The 14,907-nt window shown below is 45.0% G+C and overlaps 4 protein-coding genes across 7 annotated transcripts; 1 reads left to right on the top strand and 3 right to left on the bottom strand.

The window, feature by feature from the left end:
• Positions 1–373: 373 nt before the first annotated feature.
• Positions 374–4,596, bottom strand: LOC124202687. Of its 2 annotated transcripts, XM_046599048.1 has the most exons (9): positions 4,383–4,596; positions 4,056–4,308; positions 3,815–3,969; positions 3,614–3,736; positions 3,318–3,536; positions 1,830–3,245; positions 1,170–1,748; positions 929–1,088; positions 374–858 (listed from the first exon to the last, which is right to left on the bottom strand). In XM_046599048.1, the coding sequence occupies exons 1-6, from the start codon at positions 4,459–4,461 to the stop codon at positions 2,449–2,451; spliced, it is 1,626 nt and encodes a 541-aa protein (XP_046455004.1). In that variant the 5' UTR covers positions 4,462–4,596; the 3' UTR covers positions 374–858; positions 929–1,088; positions 1,170–1,748; positions 1,830–2,448. The 2 variants fall into 2 exon arrangements, with proteins under 2 accessions (XP_046455004.1, XP_046455003.1); XM_046599047.1 differs by having other exon boundaries at positions 1,170–3,245.
• A 136-nt stretch (positions 4,597–4,732) lies between these two features.
• Positions 4,733–6,980, top strand: LOC124202689 (CUB and sushi domain-containing protein 1-like). The gene is made up of 8 exons (XM_046599050.1): positions 4,733–4,977; positions 5,039–5,207; positions 5,313–5,504; positions 5,597–5,779; positions 5,879–6,100; positions 6,190–6,444; positions 6,542–6,647; positions 6,716–6,980. Exons 2-8 carry the CDS (start codon positions 5,066–5,068, stop codon positions 6,927–6,929), a joined length of 1,314 nt encoding a protein of 437 aa, XP_046455006.1. The 5' UTR covers positions 4,733–4,977; positions 5,039–5,065; the 3' UTR covers positions 6,930–6,980.
• Positions 6,981–7,329: 349 nt separating this feature from the next.
• Positions 7,330–11,211, bottom strand: LOC124202686 (sodium-independent sulfate anion transporter-like). Of its 3 annotated transcripts, none has more exons than XM_046599044.1 (12): positions 10,907–11,205; positions 10,443–10,760; positions 10,168–10,363; positions 9,840–10,060; positions 9,545–9,716; positions 9,259–9,456; positions 9,016–9,177; positions 8,790–8,930; positions 8,553–8,698; positions 8,267–8,446; positions 7,947–8,183; positions 7,330–7,516 (listed from the first exon to the last, which is right to left on the bottom strand). In XM_046599044.1, exons 2-11 carry the CDS (start codon positions 10,725–10,727, stop codon positions 7,956–7,958), a joined length of 1,929 nt encoding a protein of 642 aa, XP_046455000.1. In that variant the 5' UTR covers positions 10,728–10,760; positions 10,907–11,205; the 3' UTR covers positions 7,330–7,516; positions 7,947–7,955. The 3 variants fall into 3 exon arrangements, with proteins under 3 accessions (XP_046455000.1, XP_046455002.1, XP_046455001.1); XM_046599046.1 differs by having other exon boundaries at positions 8,267–8,443; positions 10,907–11,204; XM_046599045.1 differs by having other exon boundaries at positions 7,330–8,183; positions 8,267–8,443; positions 10,907–11,211.
• Positions 11,212–11,310: 99 nt separating this feature from the next.
• On the bottom strand, positions 11,311–14,415 carry LOC124202476 (alpha-(1,3)-fucosyltransferase C-like). The gene is made up of 2 exons (XM_046598819.1): positions 14,090–14,415; positions 11,311–12,836 (listed from the first exon to the last, which is right to left on the bottom strand). Exons 1-2 carry the CDS (start codon positions 14,252–14,254, stop codon positions 11,544–11,546), a joined length of 1,458 nt encoding a protein of 485 aa, XP_046454775.1. The 5' UTR covers positions 14,255–14,415; the 3' UTR covers positions 11,311–11,543.
• Between the last annotated feature and the right edge of the window lie 492 nt (positions 14,416–14,907).

The following is a 14,907-nucleotide window of genomic DNA, read 5'->3' as shown; positions in this document are numbered from 1 at the left end:
GGGACGATGATGATGGAACACACCGCGGGAAAGAAGCAATAAATGAAATCAACTAATGGCAATTTGAGAACTTTTTGGAAAAGCTGGCGTCCGAGTAGGACGCAGCACTGCGAATGACTCTATTTTCAATTGAAGGCTGTGTAGATGACGTGAATTAATATTATACCTTTCTGGTTACCCTTGGCAACGGGAAAACGCGGTGCCTTTTTTGAAACTCTCTCGGGGGATAATTATCCCCCTTTCACGGTTGCAGTGAGCCACCCCACCAGGTAAGGTTCGCAGTCACGTCAGACATCGCTTATTGACTCTCGCAGTTCCTGCTGTTGTAGGGAAATGAAACCAAAATAAAAAAGACAACTGGGCATTTCTTTCATTTCGTTTTTTCGTGTGGATACGCGCGCCGCGTTGTATTTTCGCCAGACAAGATGGTCGTCGCCCAGGCAACATTCAATTAAACAACATCAAACAGCACGAACGAAGATGATGGGGAACAACGGACTGCTCAGCAGTGAAACGTCGAACATTTTTGAGAATGTGAATAATAATAACCAAATAAAACAAAAACAAAAAACAGAGTGACTGTTTTCATAATATTTAAGGAGATGTTAAGGCTGGTGAGAGAGAGTTGGTCGTCTTGTATCGATTAAACGTTCAAGTTGAGAGGATCGGGCCTTTATGTCTTCGTGACATATTTTATTTAATAGCTGCCGCTGCCATGGTTGCCGACGGGATGGTCAGAGTACCAGCCGAAAGCTCCGTTTCCACCGGTGTAGGCTCCGTAATCGACGTAGTCATTACCGCCGTAGCTGCTGCTGGCACGGGGCTGAGAGGCTGCTCCTTGGCGTTCCTCATCGATGGCTTGACAAACGAATGAAATCATATAAGCACACGATTGGGATTTTTTAAAAACAAAGAAATGAATGATTACGAGAGGCACGGCGGACGCGGAGTGCGGGCTGTTGTGGGGCGAATCCTGGATAAGGAGCGGGTCCGCGGAGGAACTGGATGTCTTCGATGGGGATGGCCAAAAATCGGGGGCGGGCCGATGCGGCAGCCACGACGGCAGCGAGGAACAAGGTGACCAAAACCTACAAGAAAAAAATCATTCAATTTTAAAATTTTCTACTGATTAAAAATAGAATGAAACTCAATTTAAAGTTGAAACTCACCAGCTTGGATGCCATTGTTTAGTTTGAGAGAGAATCCGGAGAGGAGTTGTTGATCAAATGAATGAACAAGTTGTTGTGTGAATTCTAAGCCGAAAGTCTGCTGCTTTTATACCCGAGCTACGGGGACCAACTAGCCTCGATTCCCACCGTGAAACACGTAGTGGTAAATCATCGATGGGTAGGAAGGGAAAAAAAAACACGGTGGGTTTGAACGAAGGAAAAAAAAAAGGCGGTTTTCGTGAAACGGGCGGTAACGAATCGAGGCCTCTGATGAGAGAGCTCGAGGCCAACCTCTAGCTAGCTCCTTCCATTTAGGTGCTCGACCCCGAGCAACAATTGAGGCCATCTTGGGTATACACACACACAACGCATAGAACAACAGTCAAATTTTAATTGATACTTCCACGCACAAACTATCTGGAGGTGCACACAGCAGTCTCTCTCTCCGTTATATTTGGTTCACTGGGACTCGTCGTGCTTCAATCATCATCATCATCATCACGAGATGAGTTCTTTACCTCACGAGTTCTTTCTTACCTGGCTCCTATTTTTGGTCCCGAGTTCGTCTGAGGCATCGTCCTGCAGTTATAAAAGTTCAGCAGAGCGGAACACAGTTAAAGTCCTTTTTCCTTATCTTTTAACTCTGAATTTTACACGTACCAATGATGTCAGATGTTATCTTCCTGGAGAGTTTTCCAATATTTATTTCGGCGTAAAATTACACTCCTGGACGATATGTGGAGAAAGCGGAATGATCGATGATAGCCCTGGAAAACCACAAACGGCCTATTTGGCAATACAAGTTTAAGAGTGAAGGGGTTATACGTATATCATTTCATTAGTCTATTCGGACACAGTTAAACGTTGTTTTCTTCTTTTGCTAAAAGCTTTACAAACACTGACACGCAAATTTGTTCTTTGAAAAAGAAAAAAAAAGGAGAAATATTTTTTGTTTTTGGGTCTTAAAAAAGAAATTCAAAAAGTAACAAAAATCAGAACGGGAAGGAATTTTTAAAATACTGTACAAGAGATTGGCACACGTCATCGTCAGAAACGGGAGTGAGAAAATAGTTTTGATCATTAAAGTGAAAAATTGCCAAACAGAGAATTCTTTGTTGTTGTTGTGTTGTCTGCTGGCGATCGAGGTCAAAAGTTCATATGTGCCGTTAAAAAACAGTTCATATTTTTGCACACACAGACATACGTGTAAGAGATTAGATATGATTTTTTTGTTTTTGTTTTTTCAAAGAGTTTTTAAAAGTAATTTTGTGAGGAGCTATTAAGAAGAAGAAGAAGAAGGAGGAGGTGGACTACCAGGAGGGTCTGGATGCATCCTCGACGTTCGTTCCGTCGTGCTGGTGGTGGTATCTGGGTTCGGCTGTGCGCGGTTATTGGAGTTGGGTCTGACCCAGATCTGTCCCGTGTTGTTGCCATTAATATCGCCGTTGTTGTTGTCTTCTTCAACACGCTCAGCGGCCAATTCCAGGGGTGGAGGGGGTTGCGGAACGACTCGATCGCCCAACTGTGGCTGCTGGCCGGGTAGTGGCTGTGAGTTATTGACTAAAAGGGAGAAAATGGCCGAGAGGAACGGCCCATTGCTGCTGCTGCTACTATTAGGGTTGTTGTTGCTGCTGTTGGTGACATTGCGGGCGGCCGACCAGTCGTTGGTGCTGAGATTCTCGCGAGAAACATAAGGAGGTGGCGGCTCGTCACGATTACCGCCGCCGTGTCCACCGGCCGCCACTTCCTCATAGGGCGGTGGCTCGACGGGTCGACCCATCAGCTGGACACCATTGTTAATGTTGTACGTGACCAAGAGACTTGTGTTGGGTCCAGGGCCGCCTGGATCGCCGTACGAATTCAAAACCAGACCGGGCGATCGACTCAAATCCGAGCGGAGCAATCCACGAGTCCAGCGGTTATTTGACGTTGCCAAGTAAGAGTCAAGATCACTCCAGACACGGGTGTCGGACCGGTATGCGGAATAAGCGTTGGGTATTGCGGAGCGCCGCATGTGAACACGACAAACGGTAATAACCGTGAAGGTCACGATCAAAACGAACGCCACGGCACAACCTGTCAATCAAAAAAATAAAACCTGGAATAAGACTGTATGATAATGAAGTTTTATACACACAAAGGCGATACCTATAATCGTATACATTGTAGACTGGAGAAAACCGATTTCGTGAAACTGATGGTGTGTCTGCAGGGGAAAGTCTGGCGCCAGGAAATTGAGCAGCTTGCCGCAACACGGGATTTCGTAGGTTGCCGTACAGTTAGCATCGTAGTATTTGTCGCAACAGACTTTCTTCGATATGCATCTGCCATCGTCGCAGTGCAGTTTGCCGTCACATGGCGATTCACCTGGGGAAAAAAATCAGGTTTTCTTAATTGTTTTAAACAACTTTTTTCCAAAACTATAAAATAATGGCAATATTTACCACAAATTTCTCTGGATTCGTCTGCTCCGTCACCGCAGTCGGGAGTGCCATCGCACTTGTATCGTTGGGGTATGCAAGATTTTGTAGAACACATAAACATATTATCTCCACAAGTTCCTTTTCCTGAATGTTTTTAAAAAATTCAACATAAACCATCTAGTATAAAATATATTAGAAATGGAAAGAATCTAATACACTTACTTGGCAATATACTAACATCAACTGAATGCTGAAGCTGTGTTAACTTTTCACCTCTGGCAACACAACGGTACTTTCCACTATCAGACTCCTGTAATTTTGTGATTGTCAGGTGAAGGGTGTTGATAGCTCCTGGCTTGTTGAATATATTATGCATGCTGTGTTTCAAAAAAGAATATGGCATTAAGAGTTGAGCAACGCAGCAGAGCAAGCGCTTTGAATGTAGTCTGCAAATTTTACATACCGATTTGTACTGTGCTGTGGCAAGTGCCACTCTAGCTGAAATTTGACAAATGGTCCAGATTCTTTGACGACTTGGCAGGTGAGGTTGAGTGTCTCATCTACCCTTCTAACGAGTGCAAAACCTGTGAGAGGGGCTTCTGGTAATATTTCTAGATGATGTTTGACAGGTTCAAGTTCATGGTCATCCACGTTGTGCTCCTCTTCGACGTACGAGGAAGACATGTCGGCTTCATTTATGATTTTTCCAGCGCAGACTGAATTGCGAGGGGTTAAAATGCACAGTTTGTTAAAAGATGCTAATGAACAGAACTCTGTTGTTTCAACCTACCCAGCCAATGAAGCAGAACCAAAGAAAATGTGAAAATAAAAATGGTTTTCGAGTGTTTGGAGAAATCATGGCTAGCCATGAAAATATCCTTGTGCTTCCCGTTTTGTCGCACTACGTAAACAGCTCACAAAGATTGCAGCAAGTGAGCAACAATAAATCAACAATTATGAGCCCAAAATGCAGCAGACAAAACTTATGGATGACGGCTTCCTGTCATCTAGCGGCAAGATTTCAATCTACATCACGCGCAGATGCCGATTGATTATTATTATTCTGATTGATTAAACAAGCTGCTAAAAATGGCGCATTTTTCGTAATGTATTGCACATGAATATTTTATTACACACATTATTCATTCTCTCTTTCAATTAAAAACAACATCTCTCGGTCGGATGGCCGATTCTTCCTCAATGTCGGTCGTAATTGGCTTCATAAAACCAAATTCAATCGATCAAAGTCGTTGTATATCAACAAAGAAGTCAATATATTACACGAGAATAAGCTAGACGGATTCCCTAGATCTAATGGTGAGACCCGTAGACCCATCAGAAAAAGGAAATGCAATACCTAAACCCACCGACTTCCGGTTCTGATAGTACGTCGCCGATGTTCCTTTTTGTTGTTGTTCACGATCTAATTTGTTTTAATTTCTCCAGTGTTCATTTCTACAGCAATCAGTAAAGATGCATTACCATTTAATCGCATTAGTGCTGATTGCAAGTACTGCGGTCCTGGTTGAAATAAAGTGTCAAACAACCAACATCAGCACGACCTTGCTGGATGAGACCAGCAGCACACTCGGGACATCAGACGGAAAACTTGGCGGTAGTTGTACATGGCAACAACAATTCTCCTTGCAAGCTTTTATCCTTATTGTGCCAATGTTGTTTTTGTTTTTTTGTTTTGCTTTTCCCTACTTGTAATATTCAGAAGTACATTGCAGCGCTCCGGGACCATTCCCAAATGGATGGATCGATGCCACTCAGAACCTTCCGCTGGGAATGTCAAAGGTGGGCAGGGCCATCGTTTATCGCTGCAATAGAAATATGAAGCAGATCGGAGCCAGCGAAGCTGTTTGCGAGATAAGCGGACGCTGGAGTAAAAATCCACCTCAATGTCTGGGTAAATTGAGCTCCGATTCCATCATTTGCCGCATTTTCATGAATTCAATGGCTTTTGCCGTGTACCTCCTTTTGAACATATCCTACGAAAAGCCTCCTGCATCGTACCGTTGGTGGATCACGGGGTCATTCGGGATGCTCTCAATGGATCAATAATCTCTCACGGAGAAAACGTGATCCTTGAATGTAACCAATCCTACCAGCCGGCTCACGGATTGTCAAAGTACATTTGCAACAACGGGACTTTGAACGTCACTCCTCGATGTGATCCCGGAGGTGATTTTCTCGAATTATCCGAAAATTCAGGATTTAAAAAAATATATATATGAATCTGATTAAGTTCACTGGTTAATTCAAATAATGATTTCATTACAGAGTCCCCAAAAGGAAATTGTAACAGACCGGATATCCTGGACGGGACGTTCGTTCAAATAGACGGGAAGAACGTGACCAGAAACCAAACGTACGACATTGGAACTGAAATCATTTACAGATGCCAAAATCCTGGCCACCAAATGATCGACACTGGATTAGAAAATTCGACGCGAATTTGCAATGCGACCACGAAAAATTGGACAGGAACTCCGCCAAACTGCGGTTAGTTTCATTCCTATCAATTAGGAATTAATTTTGTGAAGAAAATGTTGTATATACAATTAAGTTGTTTCCCCCCTCGAGACATGCAGTGGCAACATGCAGGTCTTTGATCCCACAATCCAACCATTCCGATAACGACTTGCACTTACGGTTCAATGTCGCTTACGACGAAACGGCACTATCCGGCGGACGCTACAAAATCGGGACGAAAGCAATTATGCGCTGCAATTTCGGTGAACGAGTTATTCACCCGTCGACCGACGCTGCGCAGCCAAATAATAATGACACGGTGGTGGTGGTTTGCCAATCTAACGGAACGTGGCGAGGGTTCGTTCCCCTATGCGGCAAGTTTTTGACTTCATCATTTCGCAAATTTTTCCCAGGGAAAAAAACAACTGTAAAATTGGCCACCATTCATTTGTCTGTGTGTGTACATTTTAGATCCGCCTCCCAACGATTTGGACTTGTCGCAATTTGCCATCATTGTGGCTTGCGTGGTTTCGATTCTGATATTCGCTCTGGCCGTCGTCCTTCTCTGCGAATCGAGGTGAAAAATTGGAAACAAAATGAGATTTAGTGCAATCAAATTACGGGATTTTTTAAAATTGTTTCTAGGTCGAGACAGGCTCGGCGCAATCGAGTCGTCGAAAATACCTTCAACAGGACAGACTCGCAAAGAATGCGGGCCGAACTACTTCGGCAAACTCGGCGTAAAACTTTCTACGCTCTGGAAGATCGTCCGGATGGCGAGCGCGAATACGCCACAATTCACAGGGTGGGACAGAGTCCGAGACCATCGCGTTTAGCTGTCGAGTACAGCAAACTTTGATAATAATGGCTTTCAAGTTTAACGCAAATACACGAGATTCGGCAAGCGGAAGACAGGCCAAAAGAAATAAAAAATGTTTTGGTTTGAATTCGTTTCACATTTTTACGGCTATCCATTACTGCGCCCTTAAAAGAATAGATCCGACGGGTTTCAATTTCAGGATCCAACGTTTTACGGCCCTTTTTGTTACGACATGTGTGGAGCCAATCGTTGTAAAAAATCGAACGAACGATCTAGTGTTTTGTGCCCAAGTGCGTGCAGAGTTAAAATATTCTTTTGTAAGAAAAGAGAACGGGAATTCCCCCTTCCGACAAATAGAAAATTAGGTCATTGTGAGAATGAAAAGAATGGGAATAGGGAAATATTTGCATCCAATCAAAGCAACAAAGCGAGAGAGAGAGAGAGAGAGAAAAGTCTATTTTTCAATACAATAAGGCTTTTTTTTTCTCTGCCTTTCAGCCATGGGAATCAAAAGATATCTAGTCTTGTGTAACAAAAGGAGGGGCATCGGGTTCAAGAAATCTGTCTGAGAGCTTCTTAAAGATTTACTCGAATTCTGAATCAATCCGGCCCGCTAACAACTGAAACTTAACGCAACAAATAAAATGAATAACTTGAGGCAAAGAACAATTCGTTTAAAAATGATGTGCGAAATTTTGATCTAAGTGCAAAACTGGATTAATGTAGTAGGAGAATTGTGCAGTGATTTAAAAAAAAAAAAGGCTGGCCAGAGACTCGTTTTTGTTTTTAAAAAGAAAAAGATTTTAAAATTAGAAAAATCCGATACGAAGGGCAAATAAATATTTTTTTATCAAATTTGCCAGCTTTTTTTTTGAAATTTTGTCACTGTACTTTTTTTGGTACTGCGCTATATTTTCGATAAAAATTACCCCCTAAAAAAAGTTATTGGCTTAAGTTATTTGTTCCAACTCGTTATTTAAAAAAAAATGATCCCTTTGATATGGAGATTTTTAAGTTATTCCGCCGCACCCCGAATAAAAACCGTTATAGAAATACTTTATTGGGCTAGGCGCGTTGTCCGCCGTCTTTTGCGCAAGTGGAAACCGCCAGCAAGGCTCCGGCCTCTTCGGCATTCTCGTCGCTGTCGGCCGAGTCGGTCTCGGTGCGGACCCTTAAAATGTTGATTCCGGCTGGCAGGACGGCCAGCATATTTCTCTCGAGATCCTGACTGACATTGGCGAAAGAGTATCGCTCTCCTTTCTTGTCCCAGACGGACAGCATTGCTTTTAGCATCTAGTATTATAACACGAAAGGAAAATAGAATTTCACATTCAATTGCGGATAGTTGGCTTGACTTTGTAAGGGGGGCAAATTACCTTGAGTGAAGTGTGATCCACTTGGCTGACGCGACTCATGTCGATAACGATACTCCTAGGAGTCGACTCGTTGGGATTGTCGCTGGCAATCCTGCCGAGTGCTTGGCGGAATCTCTCCACGGTGGGGAAGTAGAGATTGCGATCAGCCCTGAGAATGATACGCTCGCCTACACCTTGCTGCTGGGCGACACACACACACAATCGAAATGTGTCGGAGTGAGAGTTCCGTGTTACTTGCGCACAAATTCGTTTAGATCCCCCCCTCTCTTTTCCCCCATCTACAAACCTTGTAGCGGATGTAACTGGATTTCGTCCGGGTGGCTTCGTGCGCCAGCAAGAGCAAGTGGATCAAGGCTCCGGCTAAGATGCCGTACTCGATGTTGATTAGCAAGCAGCAGAAGAATGTGGTGGCGAACGGTATCAATTCGATCCCTGCGAATGAAAACGGCAATCAAAACCCAATTAAGACATCCTCTTTTTGAAAGGGGGTGGGGGAATCATTTAGACCGAGGGGCGTGCATACTTCTTCCTCTCCACATGGGAAGAATTTCATCAAATTCAACCATTGAGTAGACGGCGACTATGATGACCGCACCCAGCACGGATTTAGGAATGTAATAAAAAGTCGGCATCAAAAAGCTCAGGGCTATCAGTATCACAAAGCCTGCGCGAACAGAAATCAAAGTAGGAGGGAGAGAATTCAAATTTCAAATTTTCAAAAATTCGGAATATTTGCAAAAATCGAATACCGTTGAAGAAATTGGCGAATTGAGTTTTCGCTCCGCTGGCCGACATGACCGAGCTGCGAGAGAAAGAGGCCGTCAACGGCAGGCATCCGAAAAAGGAACAAAATATCGATCCCATTCCGACGGCAATCATCTCTTGGGTCGAGTCCGTCTTCCCTCCGTTGGCTAACCGGCGAAAATCAAATCAAAAATGATCAATGAATCTAAAGAAACTCAAAGGAAGATTTGTAGATTATTCAGACTCACAAAAGGCTTTGGCGATTGCTACTTGTTCGAGTATGGCAATGATGGGGACCATGGCCAGCCCCATGCCCAGATCCGACAAGATGGTGTCGAATGTCACCAACTCGAATTCCGGATTGGACGAGTTGGACGAATTGGATACGGGTCGCTCGAAACTAAACGGTGGCAGATGAAAGGACGGCACCCCCGATTTGATTTCGCCTAGCAAAAGGACAGCCATCAAATAACGTCGTGGACCCCGAAAAGTTGAGAGCAGCTGTCAAACTCATGAAAAGTTCATCTACTAAACCTGTGAGATTGAACGGGTGGTATCCATAGAGCTCGAACGAGTAGGCAATAACGCATCCGAGGATGACGGCCAGAGCGTTACGACAAGTCGACACGAACCAGATGGCCTTGCTAACATGTCGATTGCGAAGGCAACTCCAGTTGGTGCAAGTTTTCCTCAATAGAGTCAGGTTCTATATAACACACACACAAAAAGAATACGAGCCGAATAGTTATCGTATATCTTATTATATTATATGCAGGGCGAACTGCAGTACTATATTGGAAAAGAAAAAACGGTCCGAACGACGTACTACCTTGAGAAGGAGCAGCAAGAGTATGAAGGAAAAACCGAGGACGGTATCCCATAAACTGATATCCATCCAGTTGGCGAAGATGCCTGGAAAGACTTTGGCGAAAGACGAGCCGGGGAATTTGAGACCCAAAAGCGTTTTGAATTGTGCGACGATGACAGTGACAGCAGCGGCGGAGCAAAAACCTGAAATGACGGGTCCAGAAATGAAGTCCATAATCCATCCTGAGAGAGTAAATATATTTATTTAAACCCCATTGGGTGGGGAGGAGAAAAAATCAATTATTCATTTGTCATCTCAGAAATGGCATTTGCAAATTGAAGGCTCTTACCCAAATTCAAAAGACCGGCCATCAGCTCAATGCAGCCAGCCAGAAAAGACAGGACAATCGCGTAAGGTGCACCACCTTTTAATGTGTATTCATGCGTCATAATGGCCATGACAGCTGTCGGACCAACGGTGATCTGTCGTACAGAACCCAGCAGCGCGTAGACAAAGGGACCAGCGAACGCTGTGTATAATCCATACTGTCGAAGGGAAAAAGGATTTTAAAAATAGAACTTGAATATTGTGTAAACTGGAAAATTTGGTTTGGAGTTGCAATACTTCAACAGGAAGACCGGCAACTGCTCCATAAGCGATTCCTTGAGGGATGGCTGTCAGGGCAACTGTGAAGCCAGCTATGCAGTCGTGGAAGATTGAGCGAAAAGTGTAAGTTGGTGCCCACTGCAGGAACGGCAGCCGCCTTTTCAACAGCTCAGTTGTGCATGATCCACGAATCCACTGCTTGACTTGAGAGATGCTACCAAGATCGGATTCACTTCCATCATCACTACCATTGGCATCATTTTCGAGGTGGTGGGGAAAGACATCATCATTTATCACCACCATTTCACAGGACTCTTGACGGCAGGGGAAAAAAACCTAATGGAGAAATCGATTCAATGTTGTATCAACTGAAGAAATGTGCATCACTATAACTGTGTGGTTGCTCGGCAACATGCTGCAATGTTCCTTAATAGCATCAAACCCAAACCTTTGACAAATTCAGAGAATAGACTACCACTTACTTGAATCAAAACTGTTTGTTCAATTTGTGCCTAAATTGTTATCTAATTTGTGTGGTTGAGTCCCTATGGAAACCAGGAAGTTGTGAGAGAGAATAAAAGATCTCCCCCAGCATGCACAGAAACCACTACTAATGAACTCTTATTTCATTCGTTCCATCTTTCCAATTATATAACGAGAGAAGCGAAGAGGCAAAGAAAGATCCGATCTCCTCTTTCTAGGGGCGGAATATTAATTCGTAAACAAGTTCTCCCGTCATGTCAATACGAGAGAGCCACGTCGTTGTATGCAAATTCAACTTTTGTGTTGTGCGACTAGCTCGCCATCTAGCGGCCGAAATAAGAGCCCCAATTTAAAAAATCTAATTTCGTTGAAATTGAATGAAAAATAACGCCAGTTGAATCAATCATATCAATAAAAGGGCCATCACAACCCTGACGTTTTGTATTTAACCGTAAAAATTTGAACGTAAACAGTATCCAAACAAAAATGATTCCGCAGCATACAAACACTGGATTCAAAAATATTCACAAAAGAAAATGTCAATTTCTCCAAAATCTTTTTCTTTTTCTTTTTTTCTTTAAATTTTTGGTAACGATCGATGAGTGTATAGAGAGAGTCGAGTGTAGAGAGAAAGAGTCAGATGATAATCCGACGGAGTTTGTTGACTAGTTGTCGAACGTAGTCTGCCGAAACGGAAGGATCTTCCGGCGGGTTGGCGGGCGGTTCGTCCACCAGTGAAGTGGGCGGTGGAAAACAGGATTGGTTGTTGCTGGTACTTCGTCCGGCCCACCAGGCTGCAATGTCCGGGTAAGTTTTGGTTTGCGTTGCGCTTGGCTGATGGCTGAGCAGCCGGCAGAGCTGACACCATCCGTCTAAAGGCGCCGGATCGACTACGTAATTCCGGCGCCAGGTGAAATGTTTGAGATAAAGTCGATCGTCGCTCATCAATTTCTTGAGGTGATCGGCCAGGCTCTGTGGACTCTCGAAATCCCTGGCGTCGACGTACGATCCGGCCGGAAGGTAGAGCGAATAATCGGCTCCGCCGTAAACCACCGGCACCGTGTCGTGGGCCAGGGCCCGGTACAGTTTCTCCGTCACGTAATCCGGGCACAGGGAATTCTCGAAACTCAAATAAAATCGATAGTGGCGGCTGAGCATCCGGTCGCATTCCGGCCGGTTGCGGCACTGGTGCCCGCCGTGGCACTCGCCGTAAATATCCACCGGAATGAAGAGCGACAGGTTGCGAACCAGCGACTCCCGCCGGCTGTCCGTCACGCAGTTGGAGACGAACCAGGCCGCCGTCCGTTTCTTCCGCGTCAAATCCATCCGGAATTCTTCCTCCTCATCCGCAACTGGCCACCCTGACGTCGTCTGGTTCATTTTTTCAAACGAAGAAAAGCGCGGGAAATTCAAACAACCGCCGCTGTCGCCGGATGATGGCCGGCATTTGAGCCGGCCGTAAGGGTGGAGACTGACGACGTCCGAGTCCCGTCGATAAGTCATTGTCCGGTTGAAGTAATTATTGAAATACAATCGCAACTTGGCCAGGTCCGTGTGGACGGGCGACTCGTAATTGAAGAAGATGAACTGCTGATGAGGTCGACGCCATCCGGGCGGAGGTAAGTCGTCGGGATCGAGGTCCCGGGCGTGGAAAATGACGGCCTGACTCCGGTTCAGCAACCCCCTATCGGTCGTCGTCCAGCAAGTGCCACGCTCCGGCGGACACTGGGCCGTCGTGAACGGCGTCCGTCCAGTCCCAACTTCAAAGTCGTTAAATTCGAAATATTTCGTCCAGTAGAGGATAATGATGTGCTGCTGTTGTTGTTGTTGTTGCCCCTGCTGTTGTTGGTTGTTGTTGCCACTTGGCTGACGGTTGTCGGACAACAGCAGAACTTGATCCAGCGATGATAGGCCGGCAATCGACGAGACCTTTACATGTAAAAAGAAGAAGAAAAATCGATATTTAGCGGCCCGCGGCGCATATTGTTCAACATTTAAAAAGAAGAATTGAATAAATCAAAGAAAAAGGATAAATAATCCAGTCGGTATTTATAGGGATCCACCCACCCCACCCACTAATGGATCCATCGTGAAAAACGCAACAAGAAAAAAAAGTCATGAAACACATCCGCCGACATCCGGGAGGCTTTTCTGCTCCCGATAGATTTGAGACATTTCCCGCCCATCATCAACGGGGAGAAAATGTAACAGAAGCGGAAAGGGGTATCAAATCCTTTAAGCCCCCCCCACTTTTGCTCTTCCGCTTTTTTCTTTTTCCATCCATGACTTGTCGGCCGGAAATAAGCGCTCGCTAGCATCAAACATCAGAGTCTCTTCCACGGTCTGAAAACAGTCTGTAAATGTTGCATGTGTATATCTATTTAATAGCAGCAGTAATGGCGCTCCTCCGCCGCCGACCATTTTGTTTTTCAACTGTGATGGATTGTCTTGAATCGGCCAACCAAAAAAAACACGCGCGCGCGCCAAAACAAAAAAAAAGGATTTGAATTGTTTACAGACTAAAAAAAGAGGATGGGTTCTATCCAGCGGATCGATCCTCTTCGGGTTCAAAGTTTGAGCCCATCAACTGGGCTGCTATGTAGTCCCTAAAGAGTTTGGGGAGGGAATTCCGGTCTAAACGTGCCCAGCATGTCTATGCGAGAGGCAGCCAAACATATTATTATATCAAAAATACAAGTCGGCGACGGAGAGTGAACGCGGGAAGAGCGCGTGATCTTCCCCCCCCTCCCTATATAACGATGGGAGGTGGGGCTGCTGCTGCTGCTGGTGACAGCCGAGACGATGAGACTTTTGGCTCACGGAAAGGGAACCTGTCCGTTGACTGGAAAAAAGTAATCAGGAACCGTTATAGCGACACCCTGGGATTTTTCTCTCTCTCTTCCGGGCGGAAGAGAATTTTTTGTGTTCAATTTGATTTTGGGGAAAATGTCACACAGCATTTTTCAACTTGTTGTAAGAAAAATTCACAGATGGATCACATCGTCGTAAGAAACTTCCGCTCGGGGAGGGGGTTGAGCCGGAACCTGCGGTTTCGGTTGTCATGACGACGTTTTTTTTAAATACGATAGCGGGACATTGCGTGAGCGGAAATCGAATCAACTTTGTCGTGACCGAGCCTTGGAAAAAAAATGGAATTTTCTCTTTTTTTTTGGTTAGGTTACCTGGCGATGTTGTTGTTGTCGGTGCTGGTAAGCGGGCAGGAGGTAGAGGACGATGACCGCGCCGCCGATGAAACTGGTGGCCAACCAGCGAACGAGCGTCAGACGTGAAAAGGCGAAGAGCAGCGGGCAGCAGAAAATGTTTTTCTTCCCGTGAAATTTCAACATTTATGACGGAGAATTGACAAAAAGTTGGTTTCTTTTAGCTTTGGTTGGCTGCTGGGCAGAGTGTGGATCAACTTGAACGGGCCAGCATGACGGGAGGAGACGGAAGGGAATCGACACCATGCGGCCACCACGGCGGTTCGACTGAGACTGGCGGAGGCCGGCGACACGCAGCCGGGGCCAAAGTCATTGACGACGACGCAGCAGCGCCATTGGCGGCCGTCGTTAAAGACGACACCAAATAAATTATATTAGACCCTTTTTTCTTCTTCTTCTTGATTCTTTTCTCAAAGGGACCCACACACACAGAGCAGCAGCCCGTCCGTTTTATCCGTCGTCGTTTTGGCCCGCGTGAATTATTCGACGTAATAACAGCCAACCAAAAAAAAGAAAAAAAAGGGATTTCGTATAAATCACGTCCCACTAGCCCCCAACCCTACACACGTTATCACGCCGGATTCTTTTTCTATCTTTCTTTATTATATAAGGAACACGTAGATGAATGAAATTCACGCCGTCCGGTTGATTCCCAAAAAACCGGTAACAGCCGGAAATTTTCAAAAATTCCCCAAAGCCCCAGCCCAGCCCCCCAAAAATTTAAATAAAAAAGAATTGTGAACTTTTATTTAATATTGACTCTAGAAATTTGATGAGAT

The sequence above is a fragment of the Daphnia pulex genome, chromosome 9 (genome assembly GCF_021134715.1).
Source record: "Daphnia pulex isolate KAP4 chromosome 9, ASM2113471v1".
NCBI lineage: Eukaryota > Metazoa > Arthropoda > Branchiopoda > Diplostraca > Daphniidae > Daphnia > Daphnia pulex.
The sequence above is the reverse complement of the archived record's forward strand: the minus strand, read 5'-3'. Positions and strand labels throughout refer to the sequence as shown.

Coding starts and splice junctions, on each gene's coding strand:
- LOC124202687 (XM_046599047.1), bottom strand. CDS start 4,461: ATGGCTAGCCATGATTTCTCCAAACACTCGAAAACCATTTTTATTTTC. Junction 4,309..4,382: donor GGTTCTGCTTCATTGGCTGG/GTAGGTTGAAAC, acceptor CTCGCAATTCAG/TCTGCGCTGGAAAAATCATA. Junction 3,970..4,055: donor CCACAGCACAGTACAAATCG/GTATGTAAAATT, acceptor TTTGAAACACAG/CATGCATAATATATTCAACA.
- LOC124202689 (XM_046599050.1), top strand. CDS start 5,066: ATGCATTACCATTTAATCGCATTAGTGCTGATTGCAAGTACTGCGGTC. Junction 6,101..6,189: donor AGGAACTCCGCCAAACTGCG/GTTAGTTTCATT, acceptor CGAGACATGCAG/TGGCAACATGCAGGTCTTTG. Junction 6,648..6,715: donor GTCCTTCTCTGCGAATCGAG/GTGAAAAATTGG, acceptor AATTGTTTCTAG/GTCGAGACAGGCTCGGCGCA.
- LOC124202686 (XM_046599044.1), bottom strand. CDS start 10,727: ATGGTGGTGATAAATGATGATGTCTTTCCCCACCACCTCGAAAATGAT. Junction 9,178..9,258: donor AGCAATCGCCAAAGCCTTTT/GTGAGTCTGAAT, acceptor TTCGCCGGTTAG/CCAACGGAGGGAAGACGGAC. Junction 8,699..8,789: donor TCCCATGTGGAGAGGAAGAA/GTATGCACGCCC, acceptor TTTCATTCGCAG/GGATCGAATTGATACCGTTC.
- LOC124202476 (XM_046598819.1), bottom strand. CDS start 14,254: ATGTTGAAATTTCACGGGAAGAAAAACATTTTCTGCTGCCCGCTGCTC. Junction 12,837..14,089: donor GACAACAACAACATCGCCAG/GTAACCTAACCA, acceptor TTACATGTAAAG/GTCTCGTCGATTGCCGGCCT.